The sequence below is a fragment of the Syngnathoides biaculeatus genome, chromosome 16 (assembly GCF_019802595.1).
Source record: "Syngnathoides biaculeatus isolate LvHL_M chromosome 16, ASM1980259v1, whole genome shotgun sequence".
NCBI lineage: Eukaryota > Metazoa > Chordata > Actinopteri > Syngnathiformes > Syngnathidae > Syngnathoides > Syngnathoides biaculeatus.
In genome coordinates this window covers 12,301,145-12,320,169 of record NC_084655.1, presented here as the reverse complement: position 1 = coordinate 12,320,169, position 19,025 = coordinate 12,301,145, and the positions used below count along the sequence as shown (strand labels likewise).

Genomic DNA, 19,025 nt, shown 5'->3' with positions numbered 1-19,025 from the left:
ACTTTGGCTGTCCCTCTAATGAGCTCATTTCTAATCCTATCCAATCTGTTCACTCCAACTGAGAACTTCAGCATCTTCATTTCTGCTACCTCCAATTCTGCTTCCTATTGTTTCTTCAGTGCCACCATCTCTAGTCCGTATATCATGGCCGGCCTCACCACTGTGACTACTGTCACCACTGTTTTAATAAACTTTGCCCTTGATCCGAGCGGAGACTCTTCTGTCACATAGAACACTAGACACCTTCCGTCAACTGTTCCACCCCGCTTGGACTCGTTTCTTCACTTCCTTACCACACACTCCATTGCTCTGTATTGTTGACCCCAAGTATTCGAAGTCGTCCACCCTCGCTATCTCTTCTCCCTGGAGCTTCACTCTTCCTCCTCCACCCCTCACATTCATGCACATATATTCTGTTTTACTTTGGATAATCTTCATTCCTCTTCTTTCCAGTGCGTGCCTCCATCTTTCTAATTGTTCCTCCGTCTGCTCCCTGCTTTCACTGCAGATCACAATATCATCTGCGAACATTATAGTTCAAGGGGATTCCAGTCTCACCTCATCTGTCAGCCTATCCATTACTACCGCAAACAGGAAGGAGCTCAGTGCGAATCCCTGATTCAATCCCACCTCCACCATAAATTCTTCTGACACACCTATGATACATCTCACCGCTGTTCTGCTGTCCTCATACATGGTCCTGTACTATTGTAACATATTTCTCCGCCACACCAGACTTGCGCATGCAGTACCAAAGTTCCTCTCTTGGTACTCTGTCATAGGCTTTCTCTCGGTCTTCAAAGACACAATGTAGCTCCTTCTGGCCTTCTCTGTACTTTTCCACAAGCATCCTCAAGGAAAATAATGGATCTGTGGTACTATTTATTGGCATGAAACCATACTCCTGCTCGCATACACTTACTTCTGACCTGAGTCTAGCCTCCTCTACTCTTCCCCATAACTTCATTGTTTGGCTCATCTTCTTTATTCTTCTGTAGTTTCCACAGTTGTGAACATCGCCTTTGTTCTTAAAAATGGGGAGTAGCACACTTTTCCTCCATTCTTCTGGCATCTTCTCTCCCGCTAGTATTCTATTGAATAAGTTGGTTAAAAACTCCACAGCCACCTCATCAAATTGCTTCCATATCTGTACTGGTATGTCATTGGGTCCAACTGTCTTTCCATTTTTCATTCTGTTCAGTGCCTTTATAACTTCCCCCTTACTAATCATTGCCACTTCCTGCTCATTCATACTTGCCTCATCTACTCTACCTTCTCTCCCATTTTCCTCATTCATTAACTTCTCAAAGTACTCTTTGCATCGACTTAGCACACTACTGGCACCAGTCAACATATTTCCATCGCTATCCTTAATCACCTTTACTTGGTGCACATCCTTCCCATCTCTATACCTCTGTCTGGCCAACCTGTAGAGATCCTTTTCTTCTTCTTTTACATCCAACCTTCAGGCCATTGCTATCCTCTCTAAAACAATACGACATGGCTGTTGTCACTACCTTCCTGTAAACCTTTCCTTTCACTTTAGCTGGTGCTCATTCATTGTCTTCCCGTTGCATACCGGCCAGTAATGCATTCTATTTGTTACTATCTGAACTATGTCCTAAAGGGATTTCCATTTTTCTCTGTTCTGTTTTATACTTTCATTTGGATGGATTTTCACATCAGATTTTTTTTTTTTTTTTGTGCACTGAGACTGCATGTTTTGTCCCCATTTCCCCAAATTCAGGTTTACTGAGGTGTCTGCTGCCCTTGTATAAACTAATACATTTCTGTCAAAGCTATTTGAGGATAGAATATGAACCCTTTGGCCCCCATCCTGCCAATTCTGTCTGGGATACATAACAGAGAGTACCTGTATGGAGAGTACTTGCACCTGCCACAAAGTGGGCATGTGACAGCAAAGGGCGATAACAACCAGTGTTATTGGTAACGATGATCTCAGTTTGTTTATTATGCATTACATCAGCTTTAAAGTGCTGATGCAGCAAGTGGGAGGGGGGGGATTAGCTTTGAGGCATAACACATAAGAGAAAGCAAAGCATCTATTAGAAGCAAACGCTGTATGTAAATTGTGCTTCACAGTATAGCACTAACATGAATAGTGATTTAATGCATATTTTGAAAGGAGAAGCAATGACTCGTGATAAATACCCATTGTGAGCGCTTTGTGGTTTTGCATGTCATATTCTGTTGCATCTCAGCTTGTGGTGACATGGTGTGTATTTTTTTCCATCAACACGCTCTACGGGTTTGACAAAACTGTGCTCAGGCAAATGGAGCTTGAGTAGAAAACTTTTTTTTCACAAACCCCCTCAGGAATAGATGCATTATTTAAAATATCTTTCTGGCTAGCTTTTTGGTAACGTAAACTGAAAGCCATCCAATGAAATAAAGAAAACTAAGGACAATAACTATGTGTAACTTTTACTTAAATGTAGAGAGAGAGGTGTAAGTGCCTCATTGTTCTCCATGTTTAGTCCGTAAACAAATACAGTGCAGCTCAGCTTCTGGCTAGCAGATGACATGGATAGCCATTAAACAAAAAACAAACAAACAAAAAAAAGCATAGCAGCTCTTCAGATGTAGCCAAACCAATAAAAAATACATAACAATATTAGTATTGTCGAGCACAACTATAATACAGTACACATTGATCAAATAAATACTGTTGCATTTGTCTGAAACCTTCATATGCTAAAAAAAAAGAAACAATTGATGTTGCAGTTTTCAAAAAAGAAAAGATTTAACCTGCTGATGTTTCATTTTAAATGTCATTATGTCTGTTTACACAAAACATAAGCAGTGTGTTACGCTTCGAGTTATCCCGAACAGTACCGTTTGTGTAGTGTGAACCCTCCTGTAATTGAAAAACAAGGGAAGTGTATCGTTATACTTGTACAGATTACTTTTATGTGGTTGCACCATTATAACCCTCCCCGTTGGTGGCAACCAGCTGCAAAGTTGCCTACAATGAAGACAAACTTGAGATTCCTGTTAAGACTCCATGTAAGAATACGAGAAAGTAAAACCAAATCCTTTTCCGATATCAACCTGAAAATGTGTCTCCGTAACAGTTGTTTTGATGTTTGCCACTAGAATGCAAAGATAGAAATTATCATTACACTAACATCACATGAAAATACAGTGAAGTCTAATCTAAATAGCATGGTTACCAAATAATTAAAATTAAAATACTAGTAATAATTCTAACAATAATGTCATTCTTACCTTTCTGTCATTTTAATTCCAAAGTGTTCCGTCAAAGCCTTCTTTGATCAGATATAATCCATTGGTGTCCCCTAGAACTTTTCCTCTCTGTGGGTGAGATGGACCTGAACGCATCTCTGTGGTGCATGAGAGCACACCCTATGACCCTCCTACTAGTTGGTCCCCCCCCTTCCGTCGCCCTCTTCCCATGGTTCCTCTGGTATGCATCATATCAACATTACAAGAGACTGTGTGAAACTTGGTTTGGGTTGTGTAGTCATTGATTATTTATTATGTGCAATACTGCATTTTGTCTGGTAACATTTTTTCAGATTGAAGTTTATATTGTATGTTTACATATAACATTTTTTTCTACATTCTTAAAAATACTTTTCTCTGGCTAAAAGATATGAAGACTACACACATCAACGAATGTACAGTGATGATGTTAGAAAAATGCACTAGCGGCGAATGGAAAGAAGTAAATGTGTTTTTGTGTTGCACACAGGATGTGGCCTATATCAAGCAGAAAAGCTATTTGTTTGCATTTTTGGGGGTTTGGGTGCAAGGTGAGTCCATACATCTCAGGGCTTTGTTGGCCACAAAAAAAAAAATCTTTCTATCGCTGTGTCCATGCAAAGGCTGATGGATTGACTCTGTTCAAGGAAAATATATAATGGACTGAAGTATTTCCACTTTCTTATCTGGTGGTACAAGCTCGTGACCACTTCCTGCACAGCGAAAATGCATGCAGACAGGTACATGCATATTGTCCAAGTATGATCAAGCAGATTGTTACACTTTCAAGTGTTGACATCTTCATGCAGATATGCATCAGCAATTCTGTATAGTCTCTTTATCTTTTTAATATTACAAGAGAAATTGTATTGTATTGCGAAAGGTATATTATACCTTAGGTAGGTATATAAGTGATGTAGATTCAGTTTATGAATCTTGGTTCTGATGGTTACCTTTTGTTGCAATAGAAATTACAAAACAGCTGTTTAGTCAAGGGCCGACAAACAATAAACAAAGGTGGTACTTATTGATAACCATATTGACTACTACTAATACTATCTACAACAAACTAGGTAATGGGAGGACAACTATTCTTATCGGCATATTTGAACGAAATCTATATTGAGATAACTCAAATTTTCAAGCAATTTATTCAGACAGTTTCTTTCAACTCATACTCTAAAATAATGGAGGAAATTAATGTTACATATTGTTACATATTAAAGTTTAAAGATCAGCGTTGGCCTCACAGTTCGGAGGTCCCGGGTTCAATCGCAGACCTGCCTGTGTGGAGTTTGCATGTTCTCACCGTGTCCGCGTGGGTTTTCTCCGGGCACTCCGGTTTCCGCCCACATCTACAAAACATGCAACATTAATTGGACACTCTAAATTGCCTGTAAGTGTGTTTGCGAGTGCGGCTGTTTGTCTTCATGTGCCCTGTGATTGGCTGGCAACCAGTTCAGGGTGTACCCCGCCTCCTGCCTGTTGACAGCTGGGATTGGCTCCAGCACTCCCCGTGACCCTTGCGAGGATAAGTGGCAAAGAAAATGGATGGATGGATGTTAAAGTTCAGGTGTTCCAGTATTTACCATTCATTCATTTATTTTCCATATCACATCCTCACAAGGGTCGCAGCTGGGGGGGGTGGGGGAGGTACACCCTGAAATGGTCACCTGCCAATCTCAGGGGGTATATAAAAAAATAACCTCACTTTGCACTTACATTCACATCTACGGGCAATCTAGACTCTTCATTTAACCTACGGTGGATGTTTTTGAACAGATTTAAACTCTGGTCCTCAGAAGTGTGAGGCAGATGTGGTGACCAGTCACGCTAGTATTTACCAGTGGATGTGAATTTACTGTAGCAGGGAAATTGAACACGTTTACATATATTAACTAGTGTTTCCCCGTCGTGTTATTCATTTGTATTTTGACATGTAGTGAATCTCTGAGGATGAAAGACTTTGGAGTTGCTGTATTTTATTTACTTCTCTTCCCCTTGAGGCAACCTTCTGGACTTCTTTTTCTTAATCTCACAAACAATTCAGATATTAATCTGAATGTCTGTCTTTGTTCGAGTGCTGAACTCAGAGAACAATTAGATTTTAAAATAATTTCTGGAGCATTTGCATGTACAAAGCAGCCTTTGACAGTACTGTTCCTATCAATAAAATATTGTTTCCAAATACGGGGCAGAGGTAGTGCGGAAACCGGATAACACCTTTTTGCTCCTCACCAAACTGATGTACCTACACTGGGGCCATGTTGGGAGGGTCGACATTTCCATCAAACTCAATGCATGGACATAGAAATTAAATCGTAACGTACAACGTTCTTCACTTATTGTCACTAGTTTTTTTTTTTTGCGTCTGTTTTGGTAAAAATTTTTTGTCAACGCTAAAGCGCGCACGCCCCCCCCCCACACGCACGAAGGGTTAGCGTCACTGTAGCCACGCAGGTCAAAGGGGGCGTGTCTTATCGACCTTTTCATAGTTGTACTTTAAGCTATTAGTTAACTAGCATTAGCATTTATTACACTCGTATCTATTTGTGGCTGCTGGTACAGAAAGGTAATTTAACTATCATAAGATTGAGTATTGTGAATGTTGTCAATTCTAAGGAAATAATCAGACTGGAAAAATGTAACTAACGTATTTTTGAACAACACTTGCTATTAGCAGCATGAGCTTCATTAGCTTGATTGCAGCTAATTAGTTGAACATTTGGTTCAACTTCGGTAATTCCAGCACAATTATTGTCAAAATAATGAGGCTTCTGTACGTGTTGTGTTTTGTTTGTGTGTGTGATTTAGAATGTGATGTCACCAAAATGGCAAGCGAGGAGATTATATATGACAAGATTCACTTCAGGCATGACACAAAATGGAGTGGGCGCCTGGGGCCTGCAGAGGGAAGGGGACTGTTTCTCTGTGTGGCTTGCGTGATTGAAATGCTGGAAAGTGATGATATTTCAGTGAGTAACATCTGATTTTGTTACTTTCTAAATGAAAGATTTCCCCTCCGCACGCATACATACACAAGGAATTTTACAGGGATTTAATTACTTTGATACTTCCAGTAAACTTTTCTGCCAAAGGCTAGCAATGTTACTAAAATTTTCAAAATACCTTTATTGTAAATCAAAATAGACAATAAATATCACTGGATAAAGGAGTCTTACACAAAACTAATGAGCCCTAGTTTCCAAGAATCAGTTGTTTGTATTTCTTATAATGTCAGGTTTGTTTGTTTTTTTTTACTTTTTATGTCGAGAAGTTGCCAAAGTTTTTTTTCCCTGGAAATCAATGTAAATTAGTAGAAAACGTGACTGAAACCTCTGATAGAACAATTCCCTGATGTTAGTTTTATTAGTTGAAAATGTGATGTTTAAACCAATTTTCAACTGCGACGTCTACCTGAGCCATCACAGGATCTCAATTTGATGATTAAACAAAGAGCACGTAAATAATCAGAATTAATTCAATCTTCACAGAAAAAAATAATAGTGAATCATCACCATGTAGTTTTCTATCATCACTTAATCCTATGAATGGGATTTTTGGACGCCAAAATCAATGAGCTTTTTCATCTTTGTCAGAGCTATAGAAAATTTCAATTGAATTGAAAAATTAAATAGAGAGGTGGTAAAACTATTTTCCAATAATATAATCTTAAAGGAACAAGTATGACCCTGAGTGAAACAATGACAAAACATGATTTTGGTGGACCTCCACTAAATTCAATTTACAGCACAGTGAAATGGGAAAAAATGGCGGTTTTCTGGATTTAGTAATAAGTTATTTCAGTGGCCTTGTGGGGTTTTACTTCTTAAACGAAGCATTCACAACAATTTTGCCTACTTACTGATAGGTATTTTTATTGGTAAACATTTATGCGCTTTGATAATTGACTGTTGCATTCCTTGGTCTCGGTTTGTCGCAGTCAGTCAGGAAGTCTTATGCTTTGTCCGCTGTCAGTGGGGTGCTGAAGTGTTCGCCTGGTGCTTTGAGGGAGTTGCTCCAACAGGACTCCCAAGTGTGGATGCATTTTATAGCTTCGCTACTGGGTAAGATACAACACTGCACTGAGATGGAGACCCCAAAGTGTACATAATGTTGGCAATTTTTACCATCTTGAATTCCATTTTATTGATTATAAATGGGGGGGGGGGGGAGCCATTACTTCGAACACAGACTTTCCCCTGTATGCCATGCTGTTTTCTCCCACCATTTACAAAACAAGGTTATTGAGCCAATCAGTTCAAGAGAGAAGGACAAATCATGTCCACCACCGGAAAGGTCTTCACCATTTGTGTTACCTTGTTTAATCAATTTCATAACCATTACTCTCTCCACAGGGATGCTTCATATTATGGTGGACCCAGCCACTCTGGAAAAAGTGGACCAGGGTAAGGAGAAAACACGCACAAACATTCTTAGATTAGTTATGCAAAGACGTAAATACAACTTCCATTATTTGTATCTGTAATTGTAACGACAGAATTACATGAATAATGTTTCTTCACTGTGCCTTGATGGTTATATCTCTTTGTATTGTAGCAGTCACATTAGACTGCTGTGTGCCGATATTTCTTCAGCTTCTACTGTTGACCCCTCATTGAACTCACATTTTTTAATGCTGAGCTAGAAGTCTGAATATAAATGACAGAAGGATTTTATATCTGCTGTAACTGCCTCAGGGAACACTTTGCTGAAGTTCTGCACTTTCCTTAGACCTTCAGATATGTGAAGCTTTTCAAACTCATTTGATGTTGATCGTCGACTTCCAACAAAGCGGTTATACAGTATCATTATTTGAGCAAGAAAAAGAAAAGTTGAACAACTTCAGTTATAAAGCCGTTGTTAATGTCAGATGAGATTTATATTAAATTATGTACAGTATTAACAGCAGTGTCTCAACTAAAGATTACTGATATTATCAATCATTTAATGAAGATTCATAACCAATTCCAATTTAGAGCTTTCATCTTTATATTCAGTTAAGCTCATCATGGAAAAATAAAAATCAATAAATATATGTGATTTTAAACCTGCATTAAATTGAGAAAATGACTGCCAGATATGCTAACTAGTGGTCTACCGTGCTGTACACAGTATTTGTATGATATATAAAAAAATATGACATCACCCTTGTTTCTTCAATTTCTTGTTCATCATAATCCCTGGTGCCACAAAAGGCATTTTACCAGAAGAGTACAAAAACTATACTGTATTATTAAATATAGTTTTCTCATCATTAAAAAAATTGCTAGTGCTAGATATCGACTCTTGTATGAAAATCTTGGTATACTATGATTAATATGTCTATGTTTCTTGTTCAGTTCTAGTTTTGTTACTTTTGGAGCTCCAGAGTGAGCTGCCGTTACACTATGTGTTGGAGCATATTAACAAGCAGGTAAGAAAGGCTCTTTCGGATTAATATAGAATATAATTGTAATATATATGCAGTATATGCATATAAAAGAAATTGTGTACACGTGCTCAGTAGCCTAAAACATGTAGCATCAGTTTTGCAAACAACAACACATCCTCCCACAGTTGTTTAGTATACATAACTCGTCCATGTCTCCCGTTTACTGCTGTTGTGTAACCTTTGGGGGAGGTAATAGTGGTAAAAACAGCAGCAGTTGATGCTGCAGGTGGAAAATAGTAAAGTCGATGGCAGATAGCCAGAACACAGTTCACTTTATCAGTAATGTGCATGACTAGAAGTGTGCAGAATGCATGTTTCGTGTAAATGATGCTGAATTATTTTGTGGGACACTTGTAAATTGTAAGTTATTAAAAGTTTTGGTATTAATTTGAGTAGTCTATCTACCTCTAGAACTATATTGATGCCTATCTTTGTAACAACTCCTGTTGACCCTGTCATGTAGTTTTATGTTGTTTAATACTGCTTTAGGTAATAGACCAGCTCAACGTGAAGGATATCTTGCCAACGTTCAACGTCTTAGGGAGTTTGGTGGAAAAAATTCCAACTGTGGCCCTTATCCTGGTGACTCAATATGGTGAGGCCTTATCTTGCCAACATTGGATAGCAATCTCTAATCCTAAACAGAATTGTAACAAATGCATTGTTTTATTTGCTGCTCCATGCATCACTCCAGTGATCTCAATTTACATGTATGAACATTCACATAATTTGATTCTATCCAATGCTTCAGATTGTTAAAGCCTAATTATTACCCTAATGAATCTGCAGCAATACCTCTATAGGCCTGCTGCATACCAAGCAACATAGCCAAATGTGATTGAAGTGGACCATTGCAAAAAAAAAATATTGACTTATACACCCACACCAAGCAATTTAGCACCACACAGCTACCAATGCACTACAACAGAAAAACTGCAACACTGTGAAAACTTTTGAGGCTCCGCAAACGGTAGATTCTGATACCATTTAACATTATACTGGAATCATTAGTAAGCATCTCAGCAATACACTCTATTTGCTGTGGTTCACAGGTTCACTAACTTCCCAATGATATAGCTTCAGAACTCCTTACAGCAGATAAATACAATGAGTTTGCTTGCTTTTTTTTTTTTTTTTTTTATAAAATAAAATGCAGTCCACAAGGTCAAACATCAGCAGAATTCTGCAAAATGATGAAATGATGCAAAACCTTGAACCACCCAGGAATAAGTATTGTATGACCATGCCAAATTTTGATGCGATTGACCGAAAAACTGTAGAGAAAAATGTTCAGCAGCTGAAACCATCGACTAGGTATCTTGACTCAATACCATCCAACTTTTTTAAAACTATTGCAAAGTCTATGCCAGAAAGAAAGGGAGAAAGAAAACATGTGAGAAGTTGATAAGATTGCTCAAAGCAAAACACCATTTGGCAGGAAAAGTAGTAAGGATTAAATTTGGAAAGACTGACAAGATCTCCATCAATGCTGTCTTACACCAGAGATAAGGTAAGGAACATATCCAGAGTGAAGGTTTGCATGTTCCAAGCAGTCCAGGAGAAGCTCATCCTTGCTTTTATCTCCAGTAGACTTGACTATTATAGTGGTTTTCTGACTAGACTCTCACAAAACAGCTAAAGCTCATTCAGAATCCTGGAGCTCGGGTTCTGACCAGAACAAGAAGATCAGAGCCCATTACTCCATTTCTAAAGTCTCTACACTACCAGTCATCTATCGAAGTTCTCCTACTGAAATCACAAAATAGTGTAAGTCCTGAATACATTAATACATTTTAATGGACTATAAACTCAGTCGGCCTCTGGGATCTACAGACTGAAAGCAAATAGTGAAGCACTGAGTCCAAACCAAACATGATGAAGCACCATGTAGCTATCATGCTGCACACAAATATCAACAGAAGAGAATTCAAGCCCAACTCTGAATGTTTTTAAGTCCATGTTAATGATTTTTTTTTTCCTCATGCTCATTTATGATTGAACATTTCAAAGGATTAATTTTTGTAGCCATTCTTGAGCTGGAGAATAACGTGACATGATAACAATCACTGAAATCCCAAACACTTTTTTTTCTTGAATTAAATTATTTTTGTTCCTGCTCAAGGAAACGTCAACTAAAACTTTATACTGGAATTTGAAATACTATACTGTACCTCTAAATGAAATATCATTTCAGTCTGATCCTCAGCTCTGCCCTTATGTAAAACATATTGACTGAACCAGACTGCATTCACTTTTTAGATAGACTTCACTATATGTGGCTGTACCCTATGCAGTACATCTCTCTGCTTCTCAAAATTGTATTTGTCATACTATATCTTTTTCTCTGACCTCAATCATTTCGGTCTCTCTGACTGACCTTTACAATTACGCTCCAGCTGCTCTGGAATAAACTCGCTGTGTCACACTCAAAATTCCATCTGCATACCCAAACCCATGTCAGCTCTGTCACATGAAAACAAAATGTTCAATTCAACCAGTATTCTTTCCACAGAAAGTCACTCCAGTATATCTTCATAACATCCCGCAGGTATTGAATGAATCCAAGTGGCATCATTTAAAAAAAAAAAGGTTTTCTTTCCTGAGAATTTTTTCACCTTGTTGAGTATTTTCATGGGTTTTGCAAAGCTAAACTTGGATGCAAGTAGTAGTGCAGCACCTGATCCAAAATGAGGGCTACCCCTATTGACAGTATACTGTATGTCTGTCTATGGCCCGTCACTCAACACGTCTCTGTGGGGCTGTTATGACTAATGACAACAGCCTGCACTGACAACATGAGCACAGAATGCAGTACAGTACGTCACACTATCACATATTTTATCTGCCCTTCCATCTAACGGTTGTAGTTGACATCTTAATCCTTTTTTGCCAGCCCCAAATTTTTATTGTGTATTTATTGCACTGTGTAGCACATTCCTTATGAACTGAGGAATGAAGCCAAACCTTTCCTTTCCCAGAAGATTCGCAGATGTTTTACCATTTGGGAAAATGATGTACAGTAATTCCTCCTTCATGACTGACATTCTGAGACCATAATTTCTACAATCTTTTGTATTTTTATTTAAAATTGATCTTTTTGCCTACTGTTTTCCTTAATGAGAATATCATTCTGTCTTCCAAGCAAGCCATTTGAGCCAGAATGATTGCACAATGGACCTCAACTGGAAACACAGTTCACACATTTTTATCAGAATCAGCTTTATTGGCCAAGTGTGTAACAATACACAAGGAATTTGGCTCCAGTAGTCGGTGCAGCCCTGGTATAACATTCAGAACAAAGAACAAACAAACTAACAAGAACAAAGAACAAGAGGCATTCAGTTACAGATGTGCAAGATGCAGTCTTCTTCATTTAGAACAGTGAAGAGATTAGGCATCTTGGTTAAAAATTTAGGATTTTTTTTTTAAACCTTGCTTTGAAATACAGTATCTGTTATTAAACAGCTGTACAACCTTACAATATGTTACATCTATCCTTGACCTCTCTATTTGAGCCCATCATCACCCTAATAATTGTACTCTTTGTGTTCCTTCCAATTCCAAATTCTGTTTCTTGTGTCTTATCAGCCTTCTTCCCCCCCCCCCCCCCCCTGCTATTTCTGAGACTCAACTTTGCTACATCATATGCTTTGGTTTAATCAAACATATCTGAAAGCATTGTTTTGCTTTTGATCTGCTTCACAGACCAGCCTGGCTTAAGTTGGACTCGTCGACTTTGTCAACACTTCCTGTCTCTCAGTGGCTGAGTCTTCCTGTTTGCAGCTGCATCATTACCAAACACTTTATCTTTGTATATTTCTCTCTTCCAGCTGCTCACTCTACAATTTATTGCAATTATTCATGTGGTATTATGTGACTTTTATGAATCTACGTTCAGATCTATCTGCTGGATTCTACCTTTAACTACCTCGCTTATTTCACCTCCAATCTTGAGTTCAGGCTTTTAGCGGGCTGTTTAGTGATGGATTGTATATTCTGTTTATCAGAGAAATGAACAATCATTAAATTGTCTCTTTTAGCAACAAAGCCTGTTTCACAAGACACAAGTTCCAAGTTTTGGTGTTGGTGTAAATGTTTTTAAGTGCCTGAACCTGAACCTCATTCCTTGTTTCTGTCGTATCTACCCGTCTTGCTCTAGTCCTCCATCCATGTGATCTATACACTTGTCTCTATCTCACCTCCATTGTACACCTGTCTTATTCAGCTTCTGACTAACCTTCATTTGAACTCTCTTCTCTTTTAGACAAGCCAGAGCCAGAGTGACACACTCACTCAATACCCAGTTAACTGTCATGAGCATGCCGTTAATCCACTGATTGACGTAACCTCCCTCCTCCGCCTCTGGTGTATTTGGAATTGCCTCATTTTCTTCCACTCTTCCCTGTAACAGAACTGATGACAATTGTCTTCATTGTGACATTTGGAGTTTGTTCATTTTTTGTCACAGCTAGAAGTCTTGTTAAACTGGAATTTATCAGCAGGACTTTGCTACCTTTCAATCCTACACATAAAGTATACACACGTACACATAAGCACACACACACTTAACACAGCAAAGGCTTTTTCTTTCAACTTTGTGTTTGTTCAATTTGCATAACAGATTACTGTATTTAGAGACAGTTTCACCAACACGGCTCCTTTGGATAGTCATACAGCTATCTTATTACGCTATATCAAATCTAGCCTAACATGTTTATGCCCATCTTTTTCCTCCAGTGCCCTTGCTTGAACTCCTGTGCTCGGTTTTGCTGTATCCGGATGAAGGGGTGCAGGCATCAGTTGTCTATGTGTGGCTCAAGTTGTTGGGGGCGTCAGGGGGCTCAGCAGCCCAATCCTTGCCAGACACCATTCGGAACAGAGTCTGTGTCCTGTTGCTACAGACATTTTCCAATGCCAGTTGCCCACAGCTCATCAACAATTGCATTGGTGAGAACCCATCATAAGTCAGTGAGACATTATTGTTATTTTAGGCTTTGTTTTGTGGATATACAACATATGAATTTGATGAACATATAATAAATCAGTTTACTGAAGTCTGCAGTCACCACAGCCATCAGTGTTTGAGAAGACCATCAAGAATGGCAGCGCAATGGTTCACTAAGATAGTGCTTGTCTTGACCTCAAGCTAAGAAAATGGAAAAAGAGCTAAATTATCTGCACCAGTTGCCTGATAAAAAAATTACATTTGAATCTGAAGTAGTGTCAGATAGAAAATCTTGGTCACGCTTGAAAACAGATGACATTTTGCCCTTATATCAAATACACATTCCCTTCTAAAGATGTTGTAACACTGAGGTCAATTTCTATATTCTTAGTGCCTGTGGTCAGATAACTTTTGGGTTTGACTTCAAAAGCTGAAACTAAGATAAGAGATTAAGAATAAATCTTTTATTTACAAGAATTTACATTTTCCTTTAATACATAATTTATAAGAAAGCATGCACCCATCTATCCATCCATCCATCCATGCATCCATCCAAGTAGGTTGTTCATATCCTGTACGGATTGTTAAACAAAATGTTTCTGTAGCCTTCTCAGTTCATTTTGCTGCTGCAGTAATGAATTCGATTAATAGAAAATCTCTGGTGTAGTCTTGAAAGAGTAATCCCATTCAAAGCCATGACATTACTTCCACATTGTTTCACAGAAGAGCTTATATTGTCTGTTCGGGATTTTGACCAGATCCATATATTCTTGAAGCTTTAGCCTCTTGATTACTTGAGATTATTAGTCTTATCAGTCCATAAAATTTTATCCCAGAATTTTTCTGAGTAGTTTAAATTCTTTTGCCCAAATTGTAGCTTGGCCTTCCTATTCCTCGTTGTTTCTTTCTTCTCCAGGACATTCCAAATGTACAATAACCATCATTGACTTTCCAACTTCTGTTCCCTCCACAATTGTTTGTTTTTTCAGCGAAATACATCAAATAGTAAAATCACACGCAAAACCCAAATTCAAAACTGTGTAAATTTTCAGTGCTATTTATTAGGTGAATAATCAATGTAATAGAACACTCTTTAAAAAAAAACATGGCCATCAATCACATTGAATACAATTGTTCAGATGAAAATTGAGAGGAATCAAACTAAATATGCTACCTCTACTTCACATTTTAATTAAAAAAAAAATTGTCTCACTGTTTTAATACCTTTGGAGGGGTGTGCAACATTTTGTAAGATGTCTTTGCAAATTAACAACAAAAATCGCTGACTGAACTAGTCCTAGCAAGTATCAAATACTTCAGCACTTTTTAGAATATGTTAACCACTTTATAACGGTCTATAATACATAGAATACTGGACAAGGAAATAATTAAGTATTCCAATGATTATTAGTATTCCAGTTATACCTTGTGGCTCATTTGCCTTTACTTGGTTTATTTTCAAGGTTATATTAAACAAACGTGAAATATGATGCAGTCAATATTAAATGAACGTGAAATATAATGCAAGAAGTCACGACCAGTCTGAGAATGGCACCATTCAAGATTTAGAAATAGATGATCATTTATTTTCATTGAATGTATTATGAGTCTTTGAGACATTTCCAGAAGAACATTTTAACTTCTTCTCTTCGCATGGCAAAACTGCATTTCATTACTTACTTGGACATAGGCTGGTTTGGTTGTTTTGTGATTATGTCCCTATTATGTTTCATATTTTTCCATAATTCAGGAGTGTTCAGAATCTATGTGAAAATGTACATTTAATTTTACAGCATGGCATTTATTTGGATTTAGATTAGCCTGTATGTATCTATATTACACATCCTCAGCACTTTTGAGTCAGTTACTGTATATCCCTCAGTTTGCAGTTTTTAATCCTCTGAGAGACTTGTGGGATTTATCTTATTAACATTTAATGTTCTCTATATTTTTGAAGACCCCCAGACTACTGTGTATATTAAAAATACATTTTTTATTCATGCAATGTCACAGCACTTTGCATTTATTAAGCATTTTATCATCCTTATGACAAAGTGTTTGTGGTGACATGCTGATGTACAGCCGCACACTAGCTTTTAGGTCTTCATAACTTTTGGTACAATTATGAATGTATCAATGCCCTGTGTAACGTTTCATAGTCATTATTATCTGTTTTGACATGATATCTTCTTTCTCATAGCTCTACTATGGCTTCTAGTGCAGTGGCCAGAGGCCGTGTCAGTTCTGATGAGCAATGTTGGCGATCAATTCTTGTGCACCCAGAATCAGAACATCCACATTTCTAGCAGTCAGAGCCTCAGTCAAACCCAAGAGCAACAGACTCCTGATCACTGCCATCTCCCTCTCATTCTGAAAAAGGTCTCTGTCCAAACATCCTGCCTGCATGACCAAAACTTACATTTGGATACTGAGAGGGTCTAAGCCTAGGTCTAATCCTGGATTAATGTGTTTTTGCAAAAGGAATCAGGGGTTCTGCTCTGGAAAAATATTTTTGCTTCATGTCTGGGAAATTGACGTGTAGATGCTGTTGGGTGAGCCTATCTCATGTTGGGTCACATGGCAGAACAGCTCATGAGGCTTTTGTAGACATTTTACCACATTCATACAATAAATGTAAAAAATACTTCCAAGCAACGGACAAAACAAATGTGAGCAAGTTTTCTTATCAAATGGACTGAAAAGCCAGACAAACAAGCAAATGGTCTTCAACCAGGCTTTACAAAATAAATGCCAGGCAGAGGAAATCCCATGTGAGGCTCCCTGCTTTTGCGTTTCTACCCAAACATTAACTTTAGAACATGACATTTATTCTGATGGGACAGTCCACAAGAGTGTACATGTTCGAATCATACAGAAACCACTATAAATAAAAAAAGTAAATATGCCAGAGTTACTTTGATGCATTTTTTTATAATCTGTAGTCTGCAAAGGGTTAAACCACTGTTTCGTAAACATTGTTAGTTACCCATGATCTGGCTCAGTCAACACCATAGAGTAAGTTTTATGACTGATGGTATTAGTATATAGCAGTCTTTAACAATCATAATTAGCTAGATTAACAGCATACCGAGAAATGAAAGACAAGTAATTGCTACCACTTCATTTCAGGCTGTCAACCAATAACTAAAAATAATAGTAAATGCTGTGTAAGCCATGCAATCCTTTGCAGAGTTCACATGTGGTTGTTAATTTGTAACAAAGCCAATTCTATATTTCCAGTTGCTGCTGAGTGGTGATGTTACATTGCAGGTGACAAGCGCAAAGTGTATTGCATCTATTCTTGTTCATTCTCCCATTCGGTACAGTGCTCCTTTCATCAAAGCTGACATACCAGGTAACATATAAATACATTACAAATACTTTCTTATTTAATATTATTATATTAGTGTTTTAATCATATTTCTTACTTTCCCGGTCTCATTTTTTTAATTTACTGCTATTGCTTCTAATAGTTCTATGTGGCCAAGATTGGTATTTGTTTTGTATGGAAGTAGATAAGTGCCACCAAGATTTGAATTTGAAATGTAAAGTGAAATAGGATTTGAATTTGAAATGTAAAGTGATCACATTTTCAGTAGTTGTATTTCAGTGTAACTTTTCAATGTTAACAATTTGAAAATACGAATTTCAGACAGCTAATTGTAGCGAGTTGAATTTCAGACAGCGAATTGAAGCAACTATTGAAAATGTGATCACTTTACATTTCAAATTCAAATCCTGTTTTCTGTGGCACTTCAAATTCAAATCCCATTTCACTTTACATTTCAAATTCAAATCCTGGTGGCACTAATCTACTTCCATAGTTTTGTTCCTCAGATTTCTCATTTGTCTGAATTTCTCTCGCTCTCCCTTGTTAAAGAGTTTCTGTTTGACCGGCTGGCTAATACAAGTAGTGAGGTGCTACTGTGGTCTGTCTACAGCTGTTTGGTGTTACTGATTGAAGACCCACTATTCTTCTCCCTGTGCCATTCAGTTTACGGTGAGGAAGCTTTGTGTCAGCATCAATTTTTGCTTGGTTTATGTTTGCAGTAAATTGGTGGTATATAAACTGAAAGATTCTGGAAACAGGGTTACAGCACCTACTACATGAAGAAAAGGAAAGAATACCTGTGGTCAACCCCATACAATTATTATATTCGGACACAATGATACGAGAACAGGAGAGGCCCTCCCACTTACTGTTTCTGCAAAGTTGGAAGCATGAATTTGACCAAAATGTCTTGGTAAGCTAAAAAAAAAAAAGGAAAAGAAACAAAGAAAATTTGGGAAAAAGGATCTTAATATTCAACTATTGATTTTTTTATTATTATTATTATTTTTATTTAATTCAGTCTTTTAACTTCAGTCTTGTACAGGTAAATTAGGAAGTTTTTATGCCAAGATTGTTTTTTGCTTTGGTTTGTGAGTGTGATGTATTCAAATTGTTTTTATTTTGTTTTAATTCTGGTATTATTTTTCTTATATATTAGAAGTTGTTTCTTGGCACTCGGTGATACCACACAACACTGCATGTTTTGAGGAGAGTTGCACACCTTTCTGGTTGTCCTTTGTGTAGCTAAGTCACTTTGTGATCTAACCTATGTGCATGCCATTCTGTGTGTGTGTGTGTGTGTGTTAGGTATTGAATCACTGGTGCGCAGTCTGAAACAGGGACTACAACTGGCCAATGTGGATGTGCTGAAGCAAGGGCTTTTGCTCCTCACTGAGATACTTGAAAGGTGGGAGTGCTTATTAACGAAAAGTTTTTAAAAGACAGCACTATACTTGTGATACTTTTAATGAAAAATTGTGGACTCGTGAATGTTGTATGTTGACCACAGCATATGGTGCACTGGTAAGATTAATGGGATTTAAATGAACTGTCTTATAGGTCACGAGTGTTTGAGTGCCAGTACAATATTGTGACATCTTTGGAAGGTTGACACGATTTTAATTGGATGCCACAAACTACAGATAGATATCTCAGGGAAAGTTGTCCTTTACTTTGTGTGGTGCAGTGAAAAAAGAACACCAGCAAGTGCTCTTAGTGATGAACAAGCAAAAATACACTAAATATATGGGCCTGAAGTCAGATTAAGGGGAGAGACACAGTTTTAAGAGCAAAGTAAACCTTTGTAGTGTTAAACATGGTTTAAGATAAAAATTAGGTTTGGTCTTGGCAAGGATGAGTTGTAACTGTTTGTGTGCATCTACGCGTGTGCGTGCATGTATGCGTGTGCTCGGTTGGAAGACACACTACTATTGTGGCATGAGTTAGACAATATTTTTGTTGCTGGACAATGTAGCAGCGACAAACGTCATTGTTTGGAATGTAAATAGTAATACTATTTCTTTATTGTGTTTTTCATCTCAGTATCTTGTGTAGGTTTTTGAAGTGAG

General features: G+C 37.7%; 1 protein-coding gene across 3 annotated transcripts in view; it reads left to right on the top strand.

Annotated features, from left to right (window-relative positions):
• Nucleotides 1-5,572: 5,572 nt before the first annotated feature.
• LOC133514143 (meiosis inhibitor protein 1) overlaps nucleotides 5,573-19,025 on the top strand; it is a 34,047-nt gene continuing 20,594 nt past the window's right edge. The window contains exons 1-11 of one of the 3 annotated variants that reach the window (XM_061845540.1): nucleotides 5,573-5,818; nucleotides 6,061-6,221; nucleotides 7,190-7,313; nucleotides 7,605-7,655; nucleotides 8,589-8,662; nucleotides 9,170-9,275; nucleotides 13,418-13,627; nucleotides 15,826-16,004; nucleotides 16,866-16,980; nucleotides 17,506-17,625; nucleotides 18,265-18,364. In XM_061845540.1, the coding sequence (XP_061701524.1) occupies nucleotides 6,078-6,221; nucleotides 7,190-7,313; nucleotides 7,605-7,655; nucleotides 8,589-8,662; nucleotides 9,170-9,275; nucleotides 13,418-13,627; nucleotides 15,826-16,004; nucleotides 16,866-16,980; nucleotides 17,506-17,625; nucleotides 18,265-18,364 (1,223 nt within the window). In that variant the 5' untranslated portion in view covers nucleotides 5,573-5,818; nucleotides 6,061-6,077. The remainder of the gene's footprint in view (nucleotides 5,819-6,060; nucleotides 6,222-7,189; nucleotides 7,314-7,604; nucleotides 7,656-8,588; nucleotides 8,663-9,169; nucleotides 9,276-13,417; nucleotides 13,628-15,825; nucleotides 16,005-16,865; nucleotides 16,981-17,505; nucleotides 17,626-18,264; nucleotides 18,365-19,025) is intronic. The other 2 variants (XM_061845541.1, XM_061845539.1) reach the window with 2 other exon arrangements.